This window comes from Dromaius novaehollandiae, chromosome 1 (assembly GCF_036370855.1).
Source record: "Dromaius novaehollandiae isolate bDroNov1 chromosome 1, bDroNov1.hap1, whole genome shotgun sequence".
NCBI classification, from domain to species: Eukaryota; Metazoa; Chordata; class Aves; order Casuariiformes; family Dromaiidae; genus Dromaius; species Dromaius novaehollandiae.
In genome coordinates, this window is record NC_088098.1 from 163,809,618 (window position 1) to 163,826,403 (window position 16,786).

The 16,786-nt window shown below is 38.6% G+C and overlaps 1 protein-coding gene across 1 annotated transcript in view; it reads right to left on the reverse strand.

Moving 5' to 3' along the window:
* Nucleotides 1-16,786, reverse strand: part of GPC6 (glypican 6) — a 757,595-nt gene that overhangs the window by 69,822 nt on the left and 670,987 nt on the right. The window contains exons 5-6 of the mRNA XM_026119440.2: nt 11,829-11,959; nt 3,778-3,921 (exon numbers count right to left, since the gene is read on the reverse strand). Of these exons, the coding sequence (XP_025975225.2) occupies nt 3,778-3,921; nt 11,829-11,959 (275 nt within the window). The remainder of the gene's footprint in view (nt 1-3,777; nt 3,922-11,828; nt 11,960-16,786) is intronic.

The window sequence follows — 16,786 nt, forward strand, 5'->3', positions numbered from 1 at the left end:
GTCTTTGTCTTACTTCAGATGTTCATTGCCTAGTCAAGGCTGTCACTTTTGGCACCTCCGTAGGAGAGATGATATCTCTGGGCTGTTTAAACATATGCTTTAGGATGAGATAAATCATGCTTTAGAAGCATTTGATCTCAATTTAGTTGTCTAAACTGATGTTTAGACAAACAAATGAAACTCCACTAACAATAAAACTACAGATATTCACATCTGAGATAGTCATCCAGACTAAAAAGTCTAGATAGCTAGTTATGGGTATCTATACTATAGATTTCTATGTTAAATCCGAAGAGTCCTACTTTTGGCTTCTGTGAGACAAACAGTAGAGAAATAGAGTGGAATTCAGTTACCTAAATGTAAGCATATACTGTAATTTTAGGAGTTCTGAGGTATTCCTGATTGCTTTCAGCCAGCAGGAGACTTCAGTCTTCTGTAAGTTTGCCAGTAACATTTGGACATCTTGAATAGCATAAACATCTCAAATAGCATTAGGTGGCCACGTTAATGGAACAGAAATGCCATATCCTCTAGGGTATCTTATCTGGCCTTCAATCACCAGCCCTGGAGGACAAGGGCATCCTGAAGGGCTGTCCTGCCAGCTCAGTCAGATGTTCTTAGAAACCCTGGGTTATCTCAAACAGTACTGCATGTCTAGATGTGAATAACTCAGTTGAGCCTTCCATTTCCCAATCTGTGAGAGTGGTCTACAACAGCTGGAGTGACTCACTCTCCAAAGGTGTGTGTCTCTCTCCACTGACTTTAGCAAGAGCCTAACTTTTAGGTCCTGTGCTGCAAAGACTTGATTTAGCTGCCTGAACATAGGTGTCCTGTACTGTTTGAGATGCCACAGCATATTCTACTTGGCTCTCAGCTGCTGCTGCAGAAGAATATTGGTTTCTTCCAATCCTGTGCCACATTTGCTGATCTTGTGTTTCAGATACTCTGGGGTGTCTCAAATGACACTTTACACCCATGCTTAGACAGCTGTCTCAAGCTCTGAATGACTTCCTAAATATATCTAATGCATTTTAAGCCAGTTATACCACTGCTGTTCTGGGAGATTTCCTTTTTTCACATTTCACATGATTATTTTGATTTATTTCTTGTTTATTAAGCCTTATTGGTCCCAGCTATGACAACAATACAGGAAACACCTCTCCCTGTTGGAATGCAGTAGTTGGATTGATCAAACAGGCTCAGCAAAGGATGAAGGAGCATATTTTCAGAAGGGTTCAGCACTAGGTGATTTCAGTGTTGGCCTCTTATAAGAGCTGCTTTGTGCAACATACCTGAAAAAATATGCTCAGCTGAATTAAACTTATAAATGGGCAGCTGAGCAGGATTGAAAAATTTGGCTAGTGTTTGTATAAGATTGAGATGCAGAGGAAGTATTTTTTATAACTTGGTCTGTTCTGAGGACATGCTGTTAAAGGCAGATGAAAGCAGAATTGTTTGTCACTTCACCTTTTAAGATTTACATAGGTTCATGTTTGGACTTTGCTATGACATTTTAAAGTTAAGTGGTTTGACAGTATTTTATGAATAAAATCGCCAAACCAGACTTCTAAAGGCATTAATGTAATACAGAATAGTCAACTGCCTCAAAAGGAAAAATTCCCATAACATAGAAGTAGATCATAATAACTCCTTATACACATATTTTGTATCTATAAAAATCAAAAGGGTCTTTGATGGCTTTATGCTACTATCAAAATACTAATATTGCGTGTTTGCATTTAGCAAGCAATAGAAAATTATCAGTGCACAGACTAGAAAACTGCTTTGAGTAGAATTCTTCTTAAATCCTCTTAAAAACACAAGGGTTAGGAGGGTCTCAGTGAAGCTGGTCCTCCAGGCTCTGTCTATAGTTAATGAAGAGAGATATGTGATTTAAGGAATGATTCAGTGCAATAAGTGCAATGGATCTCATGTAGACAGGATGAATTGCGCTACTGTGAGGAAAGAGTGCAGCATTTATATCTTTCTGGATAAAATTACCCAGGCTGGTGAGAGATGCAGGCAGTGACCTTTCCCAAGCACTGCTCAGGGATTACCGCTCTGAAATGATGCCTTCTGCTCTAATCCACATAAGCAGCCTTTCCTCGCTCCAGCTGAGGTCAGTGGCCATCTCTAACTTCAGGGACTATTGGTCTCAACCCAAAAGGAGATAACATGTGCATCACTGCCATTTGGAAATGGATTTGAAACCAATACTCATTGCTAACAAGCAATGAATAGTTTCTAATTTAAATATCACCGGCAAGAAAAATAAATAGGTATTTGACTACAACACTTTTTAAAGTAGCAGCAGCAAAGCTAAGCTCTTTGGTTTTTCTGAAACAATGGATGAAAAAACCTAGTTAAATCATATGGGGACAAATTCCCTTTTGAAAGCCTGTAAGTTATTATGCGTTATAAAGGAATATCTGCACTGTAAATTGTCATTAATTACAGCCTTTAAAGGCCAACAGCATATGACACATCTCTGCTCTAGACAAGATGATCAGTATTTTGGAAGTTTGTAATTTAGAAAAGATATTAGTGTGTTTGGAAGTATTCTTCTTATGTGAATATGGAATGCCTCTTAAATCTTTCTTTTTCACTGCAAAAATGCTTTAACTGCTTTTACTATATAGTAGTAATCCAAGCTGTACTATGCTGCCAACCTTCTTTTTCGTGCTCTTCCTCCCACTTCCTCTGCTTGCAACCTTACATTTGTCCAGAGCATGACCAAAACCTACTGGCTTCAGTGACATTTCACTTCACCTTGGCCAATTCTAGGACACACGAGCTGGTCCTCTGAAAGGCATGCGTGCAGCTGGCAAGCATCAGGGAAGGCCGAGCTGCTGGCAACGCACCCAGCAGGAGCACAGCTCCCCAAAACATCAGCTCCCTGACTGGTGGTGGCTCGTCCTAGCCAGGTGCTCCTCTTGCTACAGCCCCGAGCACGACTGTCTGGTCTCTGAGATGAGCTGAAAGTCTGCATGAGCAGCAGGAGCAATGTTGCCCAGGCATTCGGTGATGTGCTCAGCAAGCTGAAGTTACGTGATATGGTTTGTTTTGATTCAGATGCTTTACAACTCTTTAATTTTTACCGTTGACTTTACCTCAAGACAATTGCCGAGATGATATTAACAGCTGTAATAATTAGCCCACTAGAAATCTATAGATGTATAAATAGCAGGAACAGTGAAGTCTGAGATGTCAATCCAACAGTGGTTTGTAGAGAAAACAATCTTATGTTAAAGTCATGTTTTAGAAATGCTTGAATAAATAAAGCAAGATTAATGATTACTGGGAGTTCTGGCTGATAAAGTCAATTTTTGAGACTGATGGAAACAGAGCAGTTAATTTTACAACTGAGTAAAAAAGTGGAATAAATGAATATACCTTTACAAGTGTATATGTTAAAGAACTGGCTGCTAAAAATTAATTTAATATTTTTAAAATGTCTGATGTGATAGCTTTTCAAAGAGCATTCATACTGCAAAGTACTTGTCTTGGCTTATCTGTCTTCTGGTCTGCAGAAAAGAGCTTATCCTCTTCTAATATTTCTAATACATAAAACCTGAGTCATATTGCTCCCCTAAAATGCAATTCTGTACTATTTCCAATGTGGAAAGAAAGATTTACTGAACAGTGGAACACTTGGCATAGAAACTATATAGGGTGATTACGAAATTACTAAAAAACCTTTATCAGGAGATTACCACTTTTCTGTCATATTACCAAGCCATTTCTGCTAATTCAGAAATGGCACATGTTTTGCCTTACCAGCCTATCCAAACTTGTACCAGCAGCAGTTGTAGGTCGCTCCTCCGGGTTATAAGGTCTAAAACGGGTATTGAAGTTCTCAGGGACAGAACGAGAAGATCTCAGTGCAGGTGCTGGTTTTGGCTGGCCACATCCCTGGAAAACCTGAAAGAAACATTGTAGGATGCATGACAATCCCAGAATGAGAGAAGCTGATACTTTGCAGAGGTATTCTCTGTTTCACAGATTTGAAACTTCAGCTTTGATTGACAGTTTGTTAATAGCGAATTGAGCACTCACTCTGCATTAAAACTCAGGTTAATAATTAAGCATTATTAATTACTCAGTGTAAGTATAACACTATACAGGGACTGTAAAAACACTTAAATCAGTTCAGGAAGGTGATTGTTCTAAGAAGTTAACACCTGAAAGCATTTTAATTGCTATCTGCTCAGGAAGAGAAATGAACAAAAGGAAGTCCTTTGTGGCAGGACTCAGTTGATAATGTTTCAGATTTTGTTAAAAGTGGTATTTATCCAGCATCATAGCTCATTCGTAATCCCTATCCACAGCTATCCCCACCTGGTAATCTTGTTTGTAGTCTCAGTGAAAAGGTCAATGATGAAATAGTCTTATAACTGGATTACCTTCTTATTCCCTAGCAGGCCTTTCTCAGATGAGGGTTGAGGCATATTGAGTGGGCAATAGCGAGAGTTATTTTCTGCTAGTGTGTTTGTTTCCTAGGTATAAAAAATAATGCTTAGAGTTATGAAAATTTTCATATACTCCTGTTGGAAAAAGTTTCAGTAGAATATATATTGTGCATACTAAAGGACTCAGAGGGCATATTAGACACAGAGGGCACATTAGGATATCAAGTATAAATCTCAGAGAAGCTCTTATAGAAGTTGCTCTGTTGAAGGGAGGTAGAATATTCACACAATTAAATTTTTTAAGTGCTCTGATGAAGTAGGGTCCTGCTGTTTGCTTTCATACCAGCTTTTTCAGTTTTGGAGTCATCTTTCTTCTTTTGTGGGCATTATATTTTGTTTGTTTCAACACTTTGCCTACTTTGAGAAGGAAAAAAAATTAAATTTCAGGATTTCCTGTAAGATATTTTTTACTAAACTCTAATGCTAGACACAGATTATTTGCCCAAATGAATTTTGTGGTGGTGCAAATGCTGTGCCTTATGGGTAGGACCAGAGTCCTCTTTTTTTGGATGGCAAATAAGATGGTAGCTATGTGGTGAGCCAGTGAATCCCAGGGCTCACGTTTTGCTTTTAGACAATATTCTGCCTTGAGTGGTTCTCTTGAAGTAGATATGTATATCATGTCTTTTGTTGCTTTCAGGATTCATTACAGTTAGCTCTTGGCTAGGTTTCCTGATATTAATTTAGAGGACCCAAATGATTCAAAATTTGCTGAAAGAAACTGACCCATGCTAAATTTATGTCCAGTCATCATGTCTGTTTTGGCTCAAAGTCCAGCAAGTCAGCTCTTGTGTGGCCACTGGGATTTTTAATTTATGTGTGAAACACTGCTTGGTCTGTTTTGAGACTATCATCTGTAAGATTTTCTGAGTATCTTCTAACCTCCTTGATCATGCGGATAATTGGACAATAAATCAATTTAATCAACTAGGAAAGGTGATTCTAGTTTGAAAAGTTCTAAAAATTTTACAGAAATTTAGGCCAAAATTAATATTCAGAATTTATACATGATTATGAGTAATACTGTACATTTTTAAGGGCCAAGCATATGTGATGGGGGCATAAATTGTACTTACAATAACTTACTCATTTCTTTTGATTGAAGATAAATTATTAACAGAAAACATAACAGTTTATTTAGATATCTGTGAAATCTCCTTTAGTTATTTAAGCATGCAGGTATCTGCTTGCAAACACAAGTGGTAGTTACCCAAAATATGGGACCTGACTCTCATGGTAAAGGAAAATGAGGACACTGAAATCCTCCCCTTAAATGTCACAGAGTGTGTGACAGTTAGGCTGCTTTTATGGCCACGTGAAGAAACCATGACTCTGAATAATTTATATTTTACTTTTCTTGTGGCATACTGAAAAAAACCTAGCATAGACTATGTGGAATTTAGATACATATAAATAGTCATATAAATAGTTGTTACGTGCAGTGTAAGAGTTCTGTATGAATAAAATTACATACAACCAGACAATAATAGGAGTGGAAAGTAAATGGCCATTTTTATATCAGGGGAGAAGAAATCATTTTCTTTTTAAGTGAGCTAGCAGAACTGCAGTAAGGATATGATATTCAGTAACTATATTTTCAGTGCAAAAGAGACAATTTCTAATTTGCATCCAGGCACTAACTGACAAAATACAAAATGTAAAGCTGATACATGAAATTAACAAATGCTTCCTAAGAAAAAGCACATGAAATATTTTCTTCAAATAGATATTCAGAGATACTTATCAATTTCAGGAAAATGTCTGGGTTTCTCGTCATACATGCTGTGAATTGGCAGCATAAATTTACTCTCTTTAAAAGAAAGAAGCACTTTATATGTAATGTGTGCAATTCATCTCATCTGAATTTAGAGAAGGTATTCTGTCTGAAATTAAGAAACCTAAATTTAGGTGTGTACACGTAGGTGTCTATAGTTAAGCTAAATATCTAAGCTCCCATTTTATGCAATGGAGATCAAAAACTCTGTTTGGCTGCCCACACCTCAGCGGCTATATTCTTTTGTGGTGTCCTAGGGCATCTGCGATATCTGCTAAGACTGTCTTAACAGAGGACCTCTGGAAGACCGATTCCCTGTTGAACTGGCAGTTAAAACTCAGATGCAATATCCTTGAGTGTTTCAAAAGGCAGCACACTGCTGTGTTGTTTAGAGGTGTGAACCAAACCATGAGATCAAGTCAACATAGCAAATGCAGAGAGATGGCTAAATAGAGGATCTACTAGTACCAACTAGTCTTGTGAAAAAAGAGTTCTTTTCCCAGGAGAACTCAGTGTTTTGAATCCCAGCAGAAAGAATTCATCCTCTCTGAAGTCTTGAGCCATGCTGTTATTTAGACATGTGCTTGTGCACAGTGTTTCCTATTGAGTATCTCTGTACAACTCTGCTCCATTGCCTCTCTCATCTTCAGCTAGAATAGCATTGATTTTTTCCTGAAGAGCGCCATTACATTTTTCCTGCATGGGGCTCTGGGAAGAAAGCTGATAAATGAAGAGGTTTGTTACTATGAAAATCTGGGGCTATTTTAAGAAGAAACTTGGACATAGTTTTATGAAGATTTCCTCCTTATACATAATGCATAGGTGGTCTGCTATGTCATGGAGCTCATTCATTCTTTTAGCTGAGGTAATTGCCAAGAAAGGAACACATATCTACGGGTTAAATTGGATGTCCATCAGCTTGGATAAAGGAAGATTTAAGATCCACTAATGGGAGACTCAGCTCTGGGGATAGCCTTTATGAAGGAGCGGAAATCTTGGCATGGTAGCAGAGCAGCCAAACATGTTGATGTGGAACCAGCCTGTTTAAAATGCAGAATGTAGCGCAATGTGTTGTATTTGGGGCAGCAATGAAAACAAAATTATGCTGATGCAATCAGATTGTGAATTTTATCCATTTTGAAGAAAAATTGATGTTATAGCATCTTTTCTGCTGTTTTGTGATTTTCCTTCATTCCCTGTGAACAAGCCATCTCTGCAGATGTCATTTACTAAACATTTGCATTGTTACAACGGAGCAGATGTAGGATTTATTCTTTGACTTGAAGCAGGAAATACAGAATCAAAGGTAATGGTACTGACAGCTTTATGGGAAGATTTTGAAGGTCCAGATCCCAGTCTGTTTTGGCCAGGATAAAGCTATTAAAAATGATATTAAATGGATATGCTTTGACCCTCTGAATATGACTTCCTGAATTATGCCTATGAGAAGGAGAATGAGGTGTCTATCTGCTATGACTAAATCTTGTGTACAAACAATATACAGAATATAACGCTGTTACGTACCTGAGAAATAACCAAGCTGCTGCTGAGTATGTTATTACCTGGAGCTGTACTATGACACTGTAATGTGCAAATATCAAAGAGCATCACTGACAAATGACAAAGAATATTATTTCAATAATGCAGATGTTAATGTGTCTCAGACACTATCAGGGGAAATGCAGGATAAGTCTATGGCAACCTGACTGCTACTAGAGGCAGCCCTCGGGCAACTCCACTGAAGTTTGGGTGGACCTGTATCACAAAACCTACTCTTAGGAAGCGCAGAAGTGTTGCTTGGCATCTCAAGCAGACCAGACTGTCTACTTCTGCACTTTGTGTGGCTTCGGTTTGCAGAAGGTACTCTGTCAGAATGGCTGCAGAGGTTAAATGATGAACCTACAGGAGCTGATTTTGATAATCTTCAGCCAGTTCTTTTTCTGGAGGAGAGAAACCAAGCTCTGATTCAGGGCACATAGATTCCTCTAGCAGAAAGGCGTTGTGGTGTGACTTGCTAGACCACTGCTCTTTTCTAAAAAGCATCTGCAGATATTGCAGCTGTCAGGAATGTGACTTTCCTTGGGGCAAAATAAGGACCTCATATGGTTGTCGTTCAGGGACATGACAGCCACATAAGATGAGCTGTATTTGCAGCCTAGAGGTTTGTGTTCAGACATTTTAAACAGCCTGGTGCTGAATACAGATTGCAGAGAAATACCAAAAAAAGAAAGGATTCCAGCTTCAAGATGAATTAGAGGATCTTAGCATAGTGCTAGTACCTAGTTAATGTGAACTTTGGTAAAAGAATCAACTCCTATTACCATACAAACAATAAAAGTTGATGGCTGAGAGCTGATCGAACAGAGATGTTCCATTTTATGGAGTGGCTGGAACTGGGATATGGCTGAGCCTGTGTGTCCTTGTTTGGAAGTACAAAAACAGAAGAGGTGCACATGGCACCTCTATAATTCTCTGTCTCAATGATATTAAAGTGCACCCATCAAGAGTGGAAGGTAGAGGGTTTTCCTCTATTAAAGAAATGAAAGATAAGGTGTGAACTTGAGCAATAAGCCCTGACTGTCCACACTGATTAATTGCTAACTCATTGGCTTTTCCTTGGGCTGCCCCAACTAGCTTGTTCCAGAATGAAACAGCTCCAGAGAAGGCAGCTCTCAGCAGCATAGGCATGAATCAGTCTGTGCCACTTGGCCTCAAGGTCAGGCACTGGTCCTTGTCCCTATTTTATTAGTTTTATTAGTTTATCAGTATAGCCATAACCATGAAGACTATTTCTCAGAAAAATAGTGCTGAATAGGAGATGCATATTTATAGAAAAAAGAAACTGGACAAAATCTTCAGTACTACATCAAGTGAAGAATGGAAAGAAAAACCATAAAAATGGAGACTTAGGAAGTTCATGATATATTTTTCTGTTGACGTCTAAAACTGAAGACCCCATCACTCGCATAAAAGCATGCATTCTTACTTACTTTTGTCTACTTGTTATGTTGAAAATCATACATCATTACTTAATTTTGCCTCCATATGCGTATATGTACAGTAACTGTGTGATGCCAAACAAACATGTATTTTTCTCAAATAGATTTCAATACATAATTGCAGTTGGTATAACACAAAACATCACCTTGCAACACAAACACAAACTGGTCATGCAATTTAATGGTAATGACCTCTGGAATAGGACATTTTTACAGAAATATTTGAAACAGAAGAGGGATGGGTTTTGAATTAAATGATCTCCAGGTCTTCTGCTGGCAAGGAACAAGGAATTGTGGAGAGGTCCTTGATAAAGAAACTGTTCATTGTTATTTGTTCCATTATTATTTTTTCCATTCATTTTAAGAGAGGAACAACAACTTACATCAGTAGCTAAATCGCACTAAATTCTATTGACTGCAGTGTAGAGCCTCATGCCAGACATCAGCCAGATCTTCTAGTGGAGGTAGCTGCATGTCAGCGGTGAAATATGTGTGTGCAGGTGCTGTAGCCATGACATTATCAGTGCACTATCATTTTCCCATATGCAAACACACCAATTGACTTCTGGAAAAATGGTTGTGGTTCCTAGTTATCATGTTTTTGGCAGGGTAAAGTCTAATGCAAAATGCAAAATTGTCTGAAGAAAAAGAAAATGATGTGATTTTAGCATCCTGCCTGAAGCTTTCTAACTGGAGTCTAAGAATGATTGACAGGTGTGGATCTTTTCCTAGATTAGGCCTGCAATTGCATTCCATGCACCCCATTACATCTGGCAAGGTATCTGTCATTCTCACTGAAGCTCTATCTAAGTGAGCAGGTATGTATAAGGGCAAATAATTAGACTACAGATAATTGATTCGAAGTCTGCTCATGTATCATCTTTATAGATCTGATATGACATAGAATATTACAGCACTGAACTCAAAGACTTTGCTTTCTTATACTTTTTTTAACATTAAAGCACTTTCATAAGTTAAGACCTGAAAAAGAGGAAAAAACCTGGGAAAATAAGGAAATCACTTTTCAAGAGAAAAATGGTCTACATATAAAATACAAAAGCCCCCATGCATAGATAGCTCTGTTATCTATGAAAATATAGTAAAATAAATTTAACTGCTATAGTTTGGTTTCTGTTTCTCAAGATTTTAAAAAACATTGGCTAAGATTTCTCTTAGAACAAAAACTTTGAAGTGCAAATGGAATTTCTGTGACTTATTAACCTTTAGAGCAAATAAAATATTTCTCAGGGACAGGACAAACAGTCTGCTCTATTGCAAATGAGTAGTGAGATGAGGTTATGTCAAGGTGATGTCACTGGATTCTGGCAGGAAATGCAGTTTCCTCACTAATGGAAAAACTGTGAGAATGAAGCAAGTAAAAAGGAAAATGAAATTTACCTGAGCCTTGGGTGAGCTTTTTTGTGAAAATATTTTTTGTTTCTTTTTTGATGTAAGAGCTGAATTTGCTAAGCTAGCCTCCAAAGTATTTGAGAGAATTTGGTTGATAAACTCCTTGATCACTTCTGCCAGAGCAAAGTCTCATCTTGCAGGATGTAGACTGCTTTTAAAACCTAAGTAGCTTCATGTAGGTTGAAAGCAAAGAGCCTCTTGAAGAAAATCCTTAGCATCCTGCAGCACTGGGCCCATAAAGAGCATCTAATTTTGGGCTGGCAGGAAGAATATTAACCTCAGCCTCCTGTCTTTTATCCCCATGTTTTTCCCATCTATAGCCGTTTCCTTCCAAGCAATGGAAATTCACTGACTCGGATAGCAGTCTAGCCAGCGCCTAACTGACGACTGGGGGATCAATGGGAGGTGGAAACTGTTAATACAGAGAATGTGGCAAACCATTGACTTTGGATTCTGAACCGCAGTGCACTGATGAATATTGAGGAAAAGACATTAATTGTTGACTACTGGCTCAACAGCATCTGTTACTGAATTCAAAGGACCTTATTAATATGGGGTTCAGAGATGGTGGTGATCTTTGTATACACACACATCTTAAAAATGGAAAGAAGGAAGACAGTATCATTAACTCTGTTTATTTTCGTGTCAGAATCCAGACAAAACTCCATCAAACCAAGGTCTAGTAATCAGAGGCTGTCCAACGTAATGATATTTCCCTTGAGTGGCTATTAAAGGAGGTTAAGTGGAACATTTCATGTGTTCACCTCAAACACATTGTACTGCAGTCTGACCTAGACAGATCAAAATGTGTTTGGATGTTAATATGGAGAATCACAGATGAGACATGAGCAGAAGTTATCAAATGTACTCTGCAGGATATTGCTTACAGAGCTACCAGCAATTTTCAGCGGTCTCCGTCTTCTTAAGCCACTTGCAGCTATTAATTTGCAATTTACTAAACAGTACTTTTCTCTCTGACACCTCTGTTTGAAAACTTCTATGCTTACTTAACTAGAGAAAGGATTCAAAGACAACCTGGTGACTTGCCGAACAAACAAGTATAAGTTCCAGTGGTCCAGCCAAGCTTTCCTAAAGCCTGGAAAGAAAATTGAAGAAGACTTTTTTTCCCCCTGCTTGTGACACTCAGAAAGAGAGAAGGAGTGACTCACACAGTACCTTTGCTGACACCTGCATGCTGTTTTCTTGCATGTTCATGATGGCTTCAGAAATCTTGACATCAATAGGATCCATGACTGATTCAATGTTGAATGGTCCCTCTAATCTCTCTGCTACCAGAAGCATAGCATCTGTTAAAACACAAAGCAGCCATTCCCTTAAGGAAGGATACCTCCAGGTGCCTCACACCAACCAGCTTCCCCAGCGGGAGATGTGGATGCCGACCGCTCTGGGGCAGGGAGCATGCCACGGACGTATGGCAACAGCACTGCGGAGATGGGTACGCAGTGAAACCTGTCTCTGCAGTGCTGCTTCCTGACTGTTGAAAATATCTTCCCTTACCACTGCCACCACAGAAAAAGGATTGAAGATTGTACAGGCTAGATTAATAACAGCTGCCATAGCATTATCGAGCTTGGAGTAAAGTCATTTCTACACAACATCGCAACTCTCAAACAGCCAGTGCTCTGGAGTGTACTTATATAATCTTCTTCCCGAGAAAAAGCAGGTTGATAGAAACAATCCCTGGGGGTATGTTCTTAGAGTTTGTGTGAGATGATGAAAACCTTGATATGATATATCAGGATGTTATAATTAAAGCAGCTGTTCTTTTTGACCTTAATGATCTCATTTTCTTGCAATATGAACAGCAGATGAATATTGGATTTCTGCCATAGCACATAGGTATAAACCATGTTTGCCTTGTTATGTTTTGAAAGTGTGGTTGAAAGTTTTATGCAGAAAGATATATTTTTTGTATGTTTTGGAATTTAAAGCAATTTTTTGCCTAATTTAAATTGATGCATGGCTTCAAAATAATTTTATCTAGGTGTGTTCACTAGCAAGTAAAAATTAAGCAACTGAAAATAAATTAATAGCAATAGAAAGGTTTTTTCATACATCATACATGATTTTTGTACATTATCTGTGCACAGATACAGATTCATCACAATTTTTGTGGCAAAGGTCATGTCATAAACTGCAATTATGCTATATCTTTGAATATCATATTTGATCCTGGTCTATCATGAGTTAGCATTTTAAATTTCCAGCATCTAATTAGCTTTAAACAGAATACATCTACAATTTTAACATAACAAACAAAAATTTTCACATGCTTTCTTCATCCCTCAGTCTTAGACTCCAATTACTCTGGCATTTACCAGAGTGCCTTCCAAAACAGACCCCACTCGTGTTTTGCTTTGGTAAGTACCAGACCCATGGCAGCTCTCTCCAGAAGATGTGAAACATCCCATAGCCTCAATGGTAGTGTTAGCTGTGCTCTTTGCTGGGCAGTCCTGGGGCTCCTTTCCAGCCTGCATCCTTCCTTCCCACAGAAACCTGGCTGTGTGGATGTACGGGAAGAAGAGGTAACTGAGTCACAGACTCCCAGGCACAGTCGGACCTGAAGGTTAGGACATGTTCACATTTTAGACCCGCTAAATACATGCCTAAAAATCCCACTGAAATTGAAATCACTTGGCATTTGGTACCTAAGCACCTTTGAAAATTCATGTCTAATATTTCACAGTACTTTTAGGTTGGAAAGAGTGGATTTCCAGTTATTTGGATTGGGGCATAAAGCACTTGTTGATAACTGTGAGAAATGATGAGCTAGCAGACATTCAATTTATAACAAAAGTGTTACCTGGGCTGGCATTATTTTAAAATCTTTTTAGATTAAACCCTATCCAGTGGGAAACCCAGTGGTAACAGCACCTGACTTTGATAGAGAAACCAAAGCAGTTTTCATACACACACAGATACACACATGCACACATTGTCTTAGTTTGTATCACTAGAAAAACATCTTTTAGTTCATCAGCTTCTATTTTCTGAACCTTAACCCTGTTTGTAGCCTTAGCCTCTGCTTTAAGAGTAGCCTGAGTTTTTGTAGTGGAAGTGGGCAGAGAGTAAGAAACGAGGGTAATTCCTGGCTGGCAAAGGTCTCTGTGAGCTTATTGCTATGTTGAACCTCTTTGTTTGATATGGTTCTGGCACAGGTCTAATGGTAGGTTCAACAGCTTGGGTTCAAGTTAGGGTTAGAGGCAGTTATGGTTTAGTCACATGGGCAATAGCTATATGGTAAGAAAAAGAAGGAGAAGGAAAAGAAGAAAAGAGGAGCAGAGAGCAAAATCAAGCAATGTATCCCCTGTTATCTGTATTCCTAAATTGTTACCTCCTGCTCTGACTTGGAATGACTCTGGACCGTTCCAAGTAGCTATTCACAACTTGAATCTGTAGAGAAGCCAACCTGAAGCAGTACAGTTGTGAGACAACGTAACTTGACCTTGGAGCCTTGTAATCTTTTATTTAGCACTGTAGGGTAACCATGGGACCAATTGGTTAAGAAGAAAGTTTAATTTGGAAGCAATCCATGCCTTCACTGAGGACAAATACTTCTTTATAGCAACACCTTTATTTTTGTTTTGGAGCTGGAAGGTGAGACTGGGCTGGCGTTAAAGTAGGGGCCGATACAGAAATCTATTTGAAGAAACAAAGACTGATAAATGGGATTAACACTGGGATGAGAGATGAGAGGTTTGAAGATCTCAGGTAAAACAAGTTCCTGCTGCAGCTTTAATTCTGAGGCTGGCACACGTGGGTATGCTTTCAGATAAACTTCATTAGGCTTAGTTCAGGGGGTAAAAACTAGAAAACTTGGGTGATGGCATAGTTTAGATGAGCTCTGGTGCAAAATTGAAAACTGATGTTGTTTGAGAACTTGTCTTATCTTGTCTGGTTTCAAGTGGGTGTGTGGGGCCATGGTTAATCTAGTGGCGGCTGGCCTGCTAGATTACTCCTAACTCCTGGTAGGAGTATAGGGTCGGCCAGGCAGAAGAGGATGGGCAAGTGCTATTCCAATAAACTCCAAAATGATTTTCTTACCTTGCCAGCCTCTGTCTGATTGAACTCTTCCCTTTACCCTTTCCCTCATCATCACAGCGTCCCTAATGTTAAGTCAAACCTATCCAGAATGTCTCTGACAGACCTAAAGAAGCCTGAAGGGCAAAGCAATCATAATATGATTATGATGATAATATTGATGGTGTGCAGGCCTCTTGGGAAGCATAATCACTACTCTAGTTAACTGGCCTCTATCTACTGAATTTTTAAGTTAGCTTCCAGACTGAAATTTGGGCTGAATTTCCTACCCATAAAACTGACCCCTTGAAAAAAAAGCAGTGTGTCCTCTCAAGCTGAATTTCTCCCTTGGAAAATATTCCTTCAGCTTATTATCTTGCACCCTCTTAGTTGCTAACCCTAACCCACACTCTAGCCCAGGCCCTTGTTATTCACTTGCACAATTCCATATGAACACATGCAATATGTAAACACAAGATAACCTATCCAATTTAGTGAAATAAAAGCTGTGAGGTGGAATATAGTAGAAATGAGATGAAATGCAATGGTCTGAGACCTATGAGAGGTCAGCCAAAATGATATAATGGTCCCTCCCAGGCATAAACCCTTCAAATCTGTAATCATATAACAGTATGCACAATGCTTTGTTGTCCCAACTTTCTTGTTTCTCCTAAAAACATTATGAATATTATTACAGGAGCACCTGGAAAGATTTCAAAACAAAATCAATAAAATTTATAAGTCTCAGTTTTGAAATCTTAATTCTTAAGAACAGACCCTTATACTCAAAGAGAGCCTAGTTCAGTTCAGGGGGACTCTGTGTGGGTTTAATAATTTCTCAGTCAGCTCAGCCAGTAGATACAGAGAGCTTAGTTATTGTCTGTGCTATAAAAAAACTAATGATTGGTAGATATTAATTGACCACCTGCTTTTTATGTTGTTCACAAATTTGCGCTGACTTATTCAAATATGCATGTTCTTTAATTTTACTTCTTATGTGTTTTTTGAAATCTGCTTTCCCCAGGCTGAGTACATTTCTTCTTTTTCACTGCAGAACTTGGCAAATAGCTTGCATCTAGCTGAAGGGCGAGCAGATCAAGAACTCAGTTTAAGTGATTCTTGCATCACAGGTTTGCTAGCAACTCAGGAACAAAAACATGATCAGTTGCTCATTATTTTATCAACTGTTCCTGAGCAGTCCTGAGATGGTGCAGAGCACATGGCACATGGCATGCTAGATTTGCAGTTAGGACTACCACTTTTGGACAGTCGTATTGGGTGCATACTCTCAAAAAAAGGAGTAGGGACCTTCCTAGTGCAGGTAAAACCAAGTCTACCAGCGTGGCAGGGTGTATTCCCAAGCAGAGACTTGCCAGGAAACATTGCTACTGGCTGAGCACAGCAGCTCTGGGGAACTTACACAGTATTCTTTCACCCACACAAAGAAATGCCATGGGCTTTTGCTTGCGGCTCTGAGAAGGACACTGTTTCAGTCTAAGCAAAATATAAAAGAGATCCTGAACAAATTTACTTTGTTTTGGTTTACTTCACAGATAACTTTTAAAAACAGTTTCATAGCTGCTGTTTTAATGAGAAGCACATGACAAAGCCGATCATGATGCTAAGTTGATTATTGTTTAATTTAAAAATTCAGAAGGACGTGTGAATTTCAAGATATGTTAATGTTTTGTGAATTTTGAAGGTCTCCAAGTGAAAAAATGGATAGAATAATAATATAAATAGACAAGAGTCTGCCTATATCTCCAATGAACTACATCAAGCCATTATCTTTCAGTTGTCTTTACACCAAAAGTGATACCTTCGTATTTATGTTACATTTCCTTCAGGGCAGGTTTCCAGAAAGCTTCCTATTAAATCCTGTGTTGAAACAAAAGGAGCAGGGACAAGGATACTGATTTATGAGACACATGACAACCATGAAAAAATCCAAACCAGAATAAAACACAAAGTTAAAACAACCAATGGCCTCTTTTTCTTGCCACCTTTCTACTATCAAGAAGATATGAGAGGAGGAAGTTTTCTTTTCAGTGCTTTGCCTCTTGCTCCCTTAATGACGCAGGGAGCTGATAAGG